This window comes from Dendropsophus ebraccatus, chromosome 1, assembly GCF_027789765.1.
Source record: "Dendropsophus ebraccatus isolate aDenEbr1 chromosome 1, aDenEbr1.pat, whole genome shotgun sequence".
Taxonomy (NCBI): domain Eukaryota; kingdom Metazoa; phylum Chordata; class Amphibia; order Anura; family Hylidae; genus Dendropsophus; species Dendropsophus ebraccatus.
The window spans coordinates 3,412,100-3,426,211 of record NC_091454.1 but is presented as its reverse complement, the minus strand read 5'-3'; the positions used below and the strand labels follow the sequence as shown (position 1 = coordinate 3,426,211).

The window sequence follows — 14,112 nt, the reverse complement described above, 5'->3', positions numbered from 1 at the left end:
GACACTGCTATCTATATACAGGACACTGCTATCTGTATACATGACACTGCTATCTATATACAGGACACTGCTATCTGTATACAGAACACTGCTATCTATATACAGGACACTGCTATCTGTATACAGGACACTGCTATCTGTATACAGGACACTGCTATCTATATACAGGACACTGCTTACTGTATACAGGACACTGCTGTCTATATACAGGACACTGCTGTCTGTATACAGGACTCTGCTATCTATATACAGGACACTGCTGTCTATATACAGGACACTGCTATCTGTATACAGGACTCTGCTATCTGTATACAGGACACTGCTGTCTATATACAGGACACTGCTATCTATATACAGGACACTGCTATCTGTATACAGAACACTGCTATCTATATACAGGACACTGCTATCTGTATACAGGACACTGCTATCTATATACAGGACACTGCTGTCTATATACAGGACACTGCTATCTGTATACATGACACTACTATCTATATACAGGACACTGCTATCTGTATACAGGACACTGCTATCTGTATACAGGACACTGCTATCTGTATACAGGACACTGATATCTATATACAGGACACTGCTAACTATACAGGACACTGATATCTATATACAGGACACTGCTAACTATACAGGACACTGCTATCTATATACAAGACACTGCTGTCTGTATACAGCACACTGCTATCTATATACAGGACACTGCTGTCTATATACATGACACTGCTATCTGTATACAGGACTCTGCTATCTGTATATAGGACACTGCTATCTATATACAGGACACTGCTGTCTATATACATGATACTGCTATCTGTATACAGGACACTGCTATCTATATACAGGACACTGCTATCTGTATACAGGACTCTGCTATCTATATACATGACACTGCTATCTATATACAGGACACTGCTATCTGTATACAGGACACTGCTATCTATATACAGGACACTACTATCTATATACAGGACACTGCTATCTGTATACAGGACACTGCTATCTGTATACAGGACACTGCTATCTGTATACAGGACACTGCTATCTGTATATAGGACACTGCTATTTGTATACAGCTCCCAGCTCCCCTAGGTGATAGCTGCCCGCCGCCATAGTGACCGGTCACACAGCTTTACCACCACTGAAGCCGTATTTTCCCATCACCCAATGCTCCTATAATCAGATGTATATTTTCTTACGTCAGGGAGGAGCAGCGCCACCTACAGGGCGATCCTCCGCCATATTGGGCTTATTATCATAAGTGATGATCGGCCACCGGTCACCAGTTCCCTGTTTATTGCTTAAAAGCCTGGGTGAGTAATTACAGCCCATTGTCTATAATTGTCTCCAAATGGAGAAAGTCAGCAAAGGCGACGATGAGTGGCAGAGCGGAGCCACGCTAAGCACTGCACCGATCGCTCCTGGAATACATTGACCAATTGACTTGAGTCCCGGTAATTACGGGGCAGTGCTTTCCTCGTCACATTCACCGCACACAGGTCACACGCATTAATGTAACTCAGACCGCCGGTTCTCCTGTATCAACGCCGCTCAAATATTACCGAAATGTAGAAAATGAGGATTGGCTGCAAGTTCTCCAAACAGTCCCCGTGACTAGCAAATGGGTCCACCCCATCTGTTATCATAATCCTCCAGAGCTGCACTCACTATACTGCTATTACATCATGTCTAATCCTCCAGAGCTGCACTCACTATTCTGCTGTTACATCATATCTCATCCTCCAGAGCTGCACTCACTATTCTGCTGTTACATCATGTCTCATCCTTCAGAGCTGCACTCACTATTCTGCTGTTACATCATGTCTCATCCTCCAGAGCTGCACTCACTATACTGCTATTACATCATGTCTCATCCTCCAGAGCTGCACTCACTATTCTGCTGTTACATCATGTAGAACCATGTCTAGCAGTAAATGATCACTCACCAAGAGGTACACTAACCAAAAGTGGTTTCCGAGAGGTGTTCTATAGGGTAATGGGGGAGTATTTCTTTTACCCCTGTGGTAGGATGAGTTTTGCAGCAGTTTGATATCTATTTCTGGTTGGGATAATTTTGGTGCACAGTAGAAGTAATATGAGTAACGAAGCCCCCACTTTAATTTGGGGGAGTAGAGCGGAGTGTGGCCCACACCCGCCCCGGTGAGCCTCACATGCTGCAGTGGCGGGAAGAACGGCTCTAACTATTTTTATAAAACATCACGACCAGTAGGTGCGCTCTCTCCCCCGGTGGGATTCACACGTGAAATGAGCCAAATTCAGCACAACGTTAGGCGCCAAAGTTGTAAAGACAACGAGTGTGAAGAGCCCCGTGGGGGAGGCGGGACGGCGGCTACTGAAGATGGACACGGCTGTATCACAAATGAGCCTCTAAGGCTTCCTGTACCAAGAAGCCGTCATCTGGGGATTAATTATCCAATCTACAACCACCAGATTATCACCCCCCCACCCACGCAACACAGAGAATAATCCGGAACGCATAGCTGCAAAATGTATCAAACCAATGACGAGGTAACAAAGTAACAGGTGGTCAGGGCATCAGAATAATATGTAATAAGTTTATGTAATATATGGCTCCTGGAGCATTATAAGAGGAGCGGCTGATATCAGTCACATATGATGTAATAGGAGGTTATATCAGTGCTGGAGCATTATAAGAGAAGCGGCTGATATCAGTCACATGATGTAATGTCTGGAGGTTATATCAGTACTGGAGCGTTATAAGAGGAGCGGCTGATATCAGTCACATATGATGCAATAGGAGGATATATCAGTACTGGAGCGTTATAAGAGGAGCGGCTGATATCAGTCACATAGGATGTAATAGGAGGATATATCAGTACTGGAGCGTTATAAGAGGAGCGGCTGATATCAGTCACATATGATGTAATGTCTGGAGGTTATATCAGTGCTGGAGCGTTATAAGAGGAGCGGCTGATATCAGTCACATAGGATGTAATAGGAGGATATATCTGTACTGGAGTGTTATAAGAGGAGCGGCTGATATCAGTCACATAGGATGTAATAGGAGGTTATATCAGTACTGGAGTGTTATAAGAGGAGCAGCTGATATCAGTCACATATGATGTAATAGGAGGATATATCAGTGCTGGAGCGTTATAAGAGGAGCTGCTGATATCAGTCACATATGATGTAATGTCTGGAGGTTATATCAGTGCTGGAGCGTTATAAGAGGAGCGGCTGATATCAGTCACATATGATGTAATAGGAGGTTATATCAGTACTGGAGCGTTATAAGAGGAGCCGCTGATATCAGTCACATATGATGTAATAGGAGGTTATATCAGTGCTGGAGCGTTATAAGAGGAGCGGCTGATATTAGTCACATATGATGTAATAGGAGGTTATATCAGTGCTGGAGCGTTATAAGAGGAGCGGCTGATATCAGTCACATATGATGTAATAGGAGGTTATATCAGTACTGGAGTGTTATAAGAGGAGCGGCTGATATCAGTCACATATGATGTAATGTCTGGAGGTTATATCAGTGCTGGAGCGTTATAAGAGGAGCGGCTGATATCAGTCACATATGATGTAATAGGAGGTTATATCAGTACTGGAGCGTTATAAGAGGAGCGGCTGATATCAGTCATATATGGTGTAATGTCTGGAGGTTATATCAGTGCTGGAGCGTTATAAGAGGAGCGGCTGATATCAGTCACATATGATGTAATGTCTGGAGGTTATATCAGTACTGAAGGTGATATCAGAGTGCAGCTGCAATAGATGAGGGTGTAGAATATGATGGGGATGCAGACTGTCCATCTCTGTCCTCCTCTCGTAGTGTGTTGGGGATGACAGGGGTTACCTGGCCTCTGTTTGGTTAGGCTTTCTTCTCAGGGGACGGGAGCAGTCATGTCGGGTTATGCAGTATCCTTTCCTCTTAGGGCCCTATTCCAGTGGACGATTATTGTTCACATAATCTTTAACGATTAACGATCTCAAACAACCGCTATTGCGAAAGACCTGAAAACGATTTAACGATAATCTGAACGATATTCTTCAGGGCTCCAGATGGCGACCAAAATGGTCGCCAATGCGACTGATATTTTGCAAATGGCGCCCAGATTTATTAATCTGGGCGCCATTTGCGACTGGCCCCGGCGGCAGCGCGCTGTCTCTTTAAGTATCCCCGGCTGATGCGCGGCTGCCGGGGGTGTCCCATCCTATCCCCGGCAGCGCGGCGCATCAGTGAGCTGCCTGGGGCCCTGACTTCCGGCACAGGAAGCGCGCGTCAGAGACGCTTCCTGTGTCAGAAGTCACAGCCCCGGCGTACAGAGAGCTCACTGACGCGACACGCTGCCGGGGATAGGACGGGACACCCCCGGCAGCCGCGCATCAGCCGGGGACAGCGTCCGAAGAAGAAGAGGATCGCCGGGGGAGCGGGTTGTCAGGTGAGTTTGTGTGTTTGTTTTTTTTTAAATACTGCTTAGCATAGAGGAAAGGGGGGGGGGCATCTATAATGGGGGGAGAAGAGGGGCCATCTTCAAGGGGGGAGAGGGGGCTAGCTATAAGGGGAGGGGGTATCTATAAGGGGGGGAGAAGAGGGGGCATCTATAATGGGGAGGAGGAGGGGGCATCTATAATGGGGGGGAGGAGGGGGCATCTATAATGGGGAGGAGGAGGGGGCATCTATAATGGGGGTAGAGGGGGTCATCTATAAGGGGAGGGGGTAACTATAAGGGGGGAGAAGAGGGGGCATCTATAATGGGGGGGAGGAGGGGGAATCTATAATGGGGGGGGAGGAGGGGGCATCTATAATGGTGGGGAGGAGGGGGCATCTATAATGGGGGTAGAGGGGGTCATCTATAAGGGGAGGGGGTAACTATAAGGGGGGGAGAAGAGGGGGTATCTATAATGGGGGGGGAGGAGGGGGAATCTATAATGGGGGTAGAGGGGGTCATCTATAAAAGGAGGGGGTCATCTATAAGGGGAGGGGGCCATCTATAAGTGTAGGGCAAACTGGCTGCAGACACTGGGAGATAGATATATGCACAATTAATATTATCAGGGCCCCTCAGGTGTCTGTATTGTAGGGGGTCACTTGCATTAGTCACTAGGTGAGAGATATATCTATCTATATACACATCTTGTGGGGGGTCACTATGGCTGCAGTCATAAGTCTAGCTCAGTATGTATAGACTGTTGCAAGCTTTTAAAGGGAACCTGTCACCCCCGGTGACGGGGTGACAGGCTCCCAACCCCCCGTTAGAACCCCCTATACTCACCTCATCGCGCCGGGTCCCGCTTCTGGAGGTGGTCAGGTCACGGAGATCTCAGCCGCTGCAGCCCGGCGCGCACACTGAGAGATGAGTCCAACGCTCATAGAGAATGACGGAGCACTGGACTCTCCCGTCATTCTCTATGAGCGTTGGACTCATCTCTCAGCGCACGCCGGGCTGCAGCTGCTGAGATCTCCGTGACCCGACCATCTTCAGAAGCGGGACCCGGCGCGATGAGGTGAGTATAGGGGGTTCTAACGGGGGGTTGGGAGCCTGTCACCCTGTCACCGGGGGTGACAGGTTCCCTTTAAGTTCAAGTTCAGAAGAGTAAGCCTCATTAAAAGGCTAGCCAAGTGAAGCTGAAGTACTGAGTCAGACTGTATATGGTTGTCAAGTTGCAAGTTTCCATGTTGAACATTTTCAAACTAAGATAAGAAAGGATCTAAAGGAGGAGGAGGCTGCCGTGGCCTCTGCACACAGTAAGTCCCATGTAACATAACATTAATTTTACATGGTTTAAAATGTTGGCGACCAAATATTCTATTTGGCGCCTAAATTTTTCAGGTTAGGAGCCAATGGCTCCCAGGTAAATTTTTTAGTCTGGAGCCCTGTTCTTCCAGTGGAATAGGGCCCTTAGTTCCTCTCCTCAGGTGCAGGATCAGTCATATGGGGTTACACAGTGTCTTCTCTTTTTCCCTCTCCCCAGGGGCGGTATTAGTGCCTGTTCCTCTTAGTGTGTGTTTTGTCAGGGACGGCTTCATGGGTTATGCATTGTTCATTCCTCTTAGGCTGTCTTTTCATGGGCAGGATCAGTCATATGGGGTTACTCAGTGTCTGCTCCTGTAAGGCTTTCTCTTCATGGGTTGAATGCCTGTTGCTTTTCTCTTTGGTGATCCCAGTAACGTAGATTGTGTATTGTCTGTTCCTTTCCTCAGGGGTGTGATAAGTCATTTGGGGTTAAACAGTGTTTGTTTCTCTTAAGCTTTATTACATCTCCGTTGCTATCCTAATTGTTTGTCTTTCAGAGAGCAGCCAACGGATGATAATTGTTCCATGTAATAGGACCTTTACTCTGGGGTTCCACAGTGTCTATTCCTCTTTTCTCAGGGGTGGGATCAGTCGTGTGGGTTATGCATTGTCCGTTCCTTTTGGGCTGTGTCCTCAGGGGTGGGATCAGTCGTGTGGGTTATGCATTGTCTGTTCCTCTTAGGTTGTTTCCTCAGGGGTGGGATCAGTCGTGTGGGTTGTGCATTGTCCGTTCCTCTTAGGCTGGTTCCTCAGGGGTGGGATCAGTCGTGTGGGTTATACATTGTCTGTTCCTCTTAGACTGTTTCCTCAGGGGTGGGATCAGTTGTGTGGGTTATGCTTTGTCCGTTCCTCTTAGGCTGTTTCCTCAGGGGTGGGATCAGTCGTGTGGGTTATGCATTGTCTGTTCCTCTTAGGTTGTTTCCTCAGGGGTGGGATCAGTCGTGTGGGTTGTGCATTGTCCGTTCGTCTTAGGCTGTTTCCTCAGGGGTGGGATCAGTCGTGTGGGTTATGCATTGTCTGTTCCTCTTAGGCTGTGTCCTCAGGGGTGGGATCAGTCGTATGGGTTAGGCATTGTCCGTTCCTCTTAGGCTGGTTCCTCAGGGGTGGGATCAGTCATGTGGGTTATGCATTGTCTGCTCCTTTTAGACTGTTTCCTCAGGGGTGGGATCAGTCGTGTGGGTTATGCATTGTCTGCTCCTTTTAGACTGTTTCCTCAGGGGTGGGATCAGTCGTGTGGGTTATGCATTGTCTGCTCCTTTTAGACTGTTTCCTCAGGGGTGGGATCAGTCGTGTGGGTTATACATTGTCTGCTCCTTTTAGACTGTTTCCTCAGGGGTGGGATCAGTCGTGTGGGTTATGCATTGTCCGTTCCTCTTAGGCTGCTTCCTCAGGGGTGGGATTAGTCAGATGATAAATCTTTATATAACATTCCATTAACTCTCGCCTACCTCCTCAGGGACTCCGGAGAGCCTTGCAGAGAAGGAGCGTCAGCTCATGGGGATGATAAACCAGCTTACCAGTCTGCGAGAACAGCTGCTGGCAGCACACGACGAGCAGAAAAAACTCGCCGCCTCGCAGATCGAGAAACAGCGGCAGCAGATGGAACTAGCCAAACAGCAACAAGAACAGGTGACTGGACATCCCGTCATGATGGTGCCTGCCCTAGCAGCTCTCACCTTTACTTGGAGCAGTTAATAACCTGTAATCGCTTTTTATTTTGCAGATTGCAAGACAACAGCAGCAGCTCCTGCAGCAGCAGCATAAGATCAACCTGCTCCAGCAGCAAATACAGGTGAGGAGACCCCCAACCCCCTCCTGGGGAACCCCGCCTCCACCCACTTCCTGTCAATTCATACTGGCAGCATTCATGCATTATCTGTAAAGCCCCCCAACCCTCTCTAGGCAGTTCTCAGTTTGTAAATGAGACTGGTCTGTATGAAGAACCTGCAGCCATATTGCTTGTTAAGGTCAATACTGTTCAGATGTTAAGAGAACTACAGCTCCCAGCAATACAGGGCATTAGGGGAGTTATAGTTTTATAACAGCTGGAGAGCCACATTCATCTCACCGATTACTGATAACTGTGTAAGAATGGACGTTAAGTTTTAACTTGAAAACTTGTGAAGGGTGTAAAACACGTAAACAGTTAATCCGTCCTGGTAGTTGATGTCATCTCCGGGGGGAGGGGTGTTCTTCTTTTTCTAGAAGATTCCATCAATTGTTTGCATCATTGTTACCGCTTGTGATTTCTTTTTCTTTTCGAACACCTCACGGACGCAGTGACCTCACTGCGCTCTCATTAGAATGCCTCCACCCATTTTCACAGGCGTAATTGGGACACATTTGTATAAAGAACATAAATCGGGGAAGGGCGCAACAACCTCAGGGAAAACACCAGCAGGGCTCATCGACTCGCAATCCGTCCACCATAAGAGCACAAGTAGAGGCGAGCGAAATCCATTTTAGGTTCAATTAAATCAGCCATGAAAATAAAGTGTCTGAGGTCCCTGGGGGCCGTATCCTGGTGGCCGCCATTCCGGCAATGGGTCGGGAACAAATCTCAAAAGCTTCCAGCTTTTTTATAATCTGTAACCTTCTTTAAAGGAGTTATCCAGCGATACAAAAACATGGCTACTTTCCCCCTACTGTTGTCTCCAGTTTGGGTGGGGTTTGAAACTCAGTTCCATTGAAGTAAATGGAGCTTAATTGCAAACCGCATCTGATCTGGAGACAACAGTAGGGGGGAAAATTGGCCATGTTTTTGTAGCGCTGGATAACCCCTTTAAATTTGAAATTGATTAGCTGCAACCTGTCATAGCTCGGCTTTAGTGACCGGGACCGGCCGTCACCAGTTCTGATCAGTTATAGGTCGGCTTTAGTGACCGGGACCGTCCGTCACCAGTTCTGATCAGTCATATCTCGGCTTTAGTGCCCGGTTCTGATCAGTTATAAATCTGCTTTAGTTGTTGGTTCTGATCAGTTATATCTCGGCTTTAGTGCCCGGTTCTGATCAGTTATATCTTGGCTTTAGTGCCCGGTTCTGATCAGTTATATCTCGGCTTTAGTGTCCAGTCCTGATCAGTTATATCTCGGCTTTAGTGTCCAGTTCTGATCAGTTATATCTTGGCTTTAGTGCCCGGTTCTGATCAGTTATATCTCGGCTTTAGTGACCAGTTCTGATCAGTTATATCTTGGCTTTAGTGTCCGGTTCTGATCAATTATATCTCGGCTTTAGTGTCCGGTTCTGATCAATTATATCTCGGCTTTAGTGTCCGGTTCTGATCAGTTATATCTCGGCCTTAGTGTGCGGTTCTGATCAGTTATATCTCGGCTTTAGTGTCCGGTTCTGATCAGTTATATCTCTGCTTTAGTGTCCGGTTCTGATCAATTATATCTCGGCTTTAGTGTCCGGTTCTGATCAGTTATATCTCGGCTTTAGTGTCCGGTTCTGATCAGTTATATCTTGGCTTTAGTGTCCAGTTCTGATCAATTATATCTCGGCTTTAGTGTCCGGTTCTGATCAGTTATATCTCGGCTTTAGTGCCCGGTTCTGATCAGTTATATCTCGGCTTTAGTGCCCGGTTCTGATCAATTATATCTCAGTTTTATTGTCCGGTTCTGATCAGTTATATCTCGGCTTTAGTGTCCGGTTCTGATCAGTTATATCTTGGATTTAGTGTCCGGTTCTGATCAGTTATATCTCTGCTTTAGTGCCCGGTTCTGATCAATTATATCTCGGCTTTAGTGTCCGGTTCTGATCAGTTATATCTTGGATTTAGTGTCCGGTTCTGATCAGTTATATCTCGGCTTTAGTGTCCGGTTCTGATCAATTATATCTCGGCTTTAGTGTCCGGTTCTGATCAGTTATATCTCTGCTTTAGTGACCAGTTCTGATCAGTTATATCTCGGCTTTAGTGTGCGGTTCTGATCAGTTATATCTCGGCTTTAGTGTGCGGTTCTGATCAGTTATATCTCAGTTTTATTGTCCGGTTCTGATCAGTTATATCTCAGTTTTATTGTCCGGTTCTGATCAGTTATATCTCTGCCTTAGTGTCCGGTTCTGATCAGTTATATCTCTGCCTTAGTGTCCGGTTCTGATCAGTTATATCTCGGCCTTAGTGTCCGGTTCTGATCAGTTATATCTCGGCCTTAGTGTCCGGTTCTGATCAGTTATATCTCGGCTTTAGTGTCCGGTTCTGATCAGTTATATCTCTGCTTTAGTGCCCGGTTCTGATCAGTTATATCTCAGTTTTATTGTCCGGTTTTGATCAGTTATATCTCAGTTTTATTGTCCAGTTCTGATCAGTTATATCTCTGCTTTAGTGCCCGGTTCTGATCAGTTATATCTCGGCCTTAGTGTCCGGTTCTGATCAGTTATATCTCGGCCTTAGTGTCCGGTTCTGATCAATTATATCTCAGTTTTAGTGCCCGGTTCTGATCAGTTATATCTCTGCTTTAGTGCCCGGTTCTGATCAGTTATATCTCGGCTTTAGTGTCCGGTTCTGATCAGTTATATCTCGTCTTTAGTGTCCGGTTCTGATCAGTTATATCTCTGCTTTAGTGCCCGGTTCTGATCAGTTATATCTCGGCTTTAGTGCCCGGTTCTGATCAATTATATCTCGGCTTTAGTGTCCGGTTCTGATCAGTTATATCTCAGTTTTATTGTCCGGTTCTGATCAGTTATATCCCGGCTTTTGTGCCCGGTTCTGATCAGTTATATCTCGGCCTTAGTGTCCGGTTCTGATCAGTTATATCTCAGTTTTATTGTCCGGTTCTGATCAGTTATATCCCGGCTTTTGTGCCCGGTTCTGATCAATTATATCTCAGTTTTATTGTCCGGTTCTGATCAGTTATATCTCGGCTTTAGTGTCCGGTTCTGATCAGTTATATCTCAGTTTTATTGTCCGGTTCTGTTCAGTTATATCCCGGCTTTTGTGCCGGTTCTGATCAGTTATATCTCGGCTTTAGTGCCCGGTTCTGATCAGTTATATCTCAGTTTTATTGTCCGGTTCTGATCAGTTATATCTCGTCTTTAGTGTCCGGTTCTGATCAATTATATCTCGGCTTTAGTGACCAGTTCTGATCATTTATATCTCGGCTTTAGTGTGCGGTTCTGATCAGTTATATCTCGGCTTTAGTGCCCTGTTCTGATCAGTTATTTCTCGGCTTTTGTGCCCAGTTCTGATCAGTTATATCTCGGCTTTAGTGTCCGGTTCTGATCAGTTATATCTAGGCTTTAGTGACCAGTTCTGATTAGTCTACCTCAGTTTTATTGTCCGGTTCTGATCAGTTATATCTCGGCCTTAGTGTCCGGTTCTGATTAGTCTACCTCAGTTTTAGTGCCCAGGAGCGTCCGTCTCTGGTTCTGACTGACAGAGCACTGTAAGGTTTACCGGCTGCAGGCTGATGATCAGCAGTCATTAGTTGTGATCAGTTGTTAGAGCGGCCATGTGCCAGCAGCAGCTGTTTTCCTGCCCCCCCCTGTGCCGTCCTCGGACGCTTTTCCCATGACTCGTCAACCTTTTCCCAAACAGGCGAGCGCGCCGGCGCAGCCACGGGGACAATAGTTTCTCACAGGCGGGGGCGGCCCAGCTGATGAGCTATCAGTTATCAGACCCCGCCCTCAGATAATCGCCTGGGAACCCGCACATCAAAAAACAAAGGGGACCGGGGGGGAGGGGCACAGCCCAGCGGGGTTAACCCCTTCAGCCCTGATCTGGTCTCATCTGCAATCTATTATCATCCCATTGTAGTGAGGGGTTTCATAGTGACCATGGAGAGACCCCGGCGGCAAGGGGAATAATGACATAATTTGTCACCGACCCGGAAGACGTCCATCCCGCCACCAACTTCAAAGGCCTTTCTGTAACTTAGATAAAATAAATCAAAGCGGTCTGGGGTGGAAGTATCACTGGGAAACAATGCCACAGGATCGTCCGTGGGCTGGGAACCAATCCCTACACAGCGCTGTGCCTGTTATATTATATATTACATCACACTATAGTACATTACATCATGGTATATTACATTACAGTATTTTGTATCTCACTATATTACATCACACTATAGTATATTACATCACACTATATTACATCACACTATAGTATATTACATCACACTATATTACATCAGACTGTAGTATATTACGTCAAGGCATATTACATTACAATATTTTGTATCACACTGTAGTATATTACATTACACTATGTTGTATCACACTATATTACATCACACTGTAGTATAATACATCACACTATATTGTATCACACTATATTACGTCACACTATAGTATAATATATCACACTATATTACATCACACTATTGTATAATATATCACAGTATAGTATATTATATCACAGTATGTGTAGTGTATATATTACACATACATATTACATCACAGTATAGTATATTATATCACTCTATAGTGCAGTATAGTATAGTATTGCTGTGACTATAAGGATGAGGTCACATGACAGGGTGGTATATCTCCTGGCCTCCTACATTATACTGGAATCTGTGTCTATTATTACACACGTTACGAGTCAGTGACTGTGGCGCCCCCTATCTACCACTGTCTATCAACGCCATGATTACTCCTCATACACGTGACAGCGGCTACCAGCTGTCACTAACTGTTATCTCTTACATAGGACTGCAGGTGACCTACTACATGATCTGTACTCAGAGATATCACTGTGTTATCTGTGCTGTTACATAGGACTGCAGGTGACATCTACATTATCTGTACTCAGAGACATCACTGAGTTATCTGGTGTTACATAGGACTGCAGCTGACATCTACTACATTATCTGTACTCAGAGATATCACTGTGTTATCTGTGGTGTTACATAGGACTGCAGGTGACATCTACTACATGATCTGTACTCAGAGATATCACTGTGTTATCTGTGGTGTTACATAGGACTGCAAGTGACAGCTACTACATTATCTGTACTCAGAGATATCACTGTGTTATCTGTGCTGTTACATAGGACTGCAGGCTACTACTACATTATCTGTACTCAGAGATATCACTGTGTTATCTGTGGTGTTACATAGGACTGCAGGTGACAGCTACTACATTATCTGTACTCAGAGATATCACTGTGTTATCTGTGCTGTTACATAGGACTGCAGGTGACAGCTACTACATTATCTGTACTCAGAGATATCACTGTGTTATCTGTGCTGTTACATAGGACTGCAGGTGTCCGCTACTACATTATCTGTCCACAGAGAGATATCCCTGTGTTATCTGTGCTGTTACATAGGACTGCAGGTGACTACTACATTATCTGTACTCAGAGATATCACTGTGTTATCTGTGCTGTTACATAGGACTGCAGGTGACTACTACATTATCTGTACTCAGAGATATCACTGTGTTATCTGTGCTGTTACATAGGACTGCAGGTGACATCTACTACATTATCTGTGCTCAGAGATATCACTGTGTTATCTGTGCTGTTACATAGGACTGCCGGTCACTCTCCCCATGCCCAGCACAGTGTCGGGCTGTGTAGCTGGCACCTGGTGGTTACCGGAGTGCACAGTAATTAGTAATAATTGGAGTCAGGTGGTTGGCGGGGCTGCGGATCACACGGTGGCGGCTGGATTGTTGCTCTCAGCCCAGAGATAAGACGCAGAAACAAAAAAACCTGCAGAATATAGAAACACAGTGGATAATTATCGGTGCAGTAACGCAGCGGAGCCGCCGTCTTCGCCTGAAGATGCCGACACCCTCAGGATGGCGTCACATGGAGACGGAACAGTATACTGATCCCTGCACTCACCTGCCTCACCCCTGTACATGGGAGGCATCGGGTAATGTGGGGGTATCCCATCTCCTGAGGAAGCCCACACCAATAGTGTGTATGCAGCTGTATATAGATGTGTATGACTGTGTGTATATATATATATATGTGTGTGTGTGTGTATGATCAGGTATAACTCAGCATGTCCTGTATCAGTGTATATAGTGTATGTACAGTATATATATATGTGAGTGTATAATGTGGTGTGTCCTATATCAGTGTATATAGTGTATGTACAGTATATATATGTGAGTATATAATGTGGTGTGTCCTGTATCAGTGTATATAGTGTATGTACAGTATATATATATGTGAGTGTATAATGTGGTGTGTCCTGTATCAGTGTATATAGTGTATGTACAGTATATATATATGTGAATATATAATGTGGTGTGTCCTGTATCAGTGTATATAGTGTATGTACAGTATATATATGTGTGAGTATATAATGTGGTGTGTCCTGTATCAGTGTATATAGTGTATGTACAGTATATAT

General features: G+C 45.5%; 1 protein-coding gene across 5 annotated transcripts in view; it reads left to right on the top strand.

The window, feature by feature from the left end:
- Positions 1-14,112, top strand: part of SOX5 (SRY-box transcription factor 5) — a 269,761-nt gene that overhangs the window by 159,643 nt on the left and 96,006 nt on the right. For all 5 annotated transcript variants that reach the window (XM_069963898.1, XM_069963910.1, XM_069963904.1 and 2 more), the window contains 2 exons: positions 7,258-7,430; positions 7,525-7,593. In XM_069963898.1, the coding sequence (XP_069819999.1) occupies positions 7,258-7,430; positions 7,525-7,593 (242 nt within the window). The remainder of the gene's footprint in view (positions 1-7,257; positions 7,431-7,524; positions 7,594-14,112) is intronic.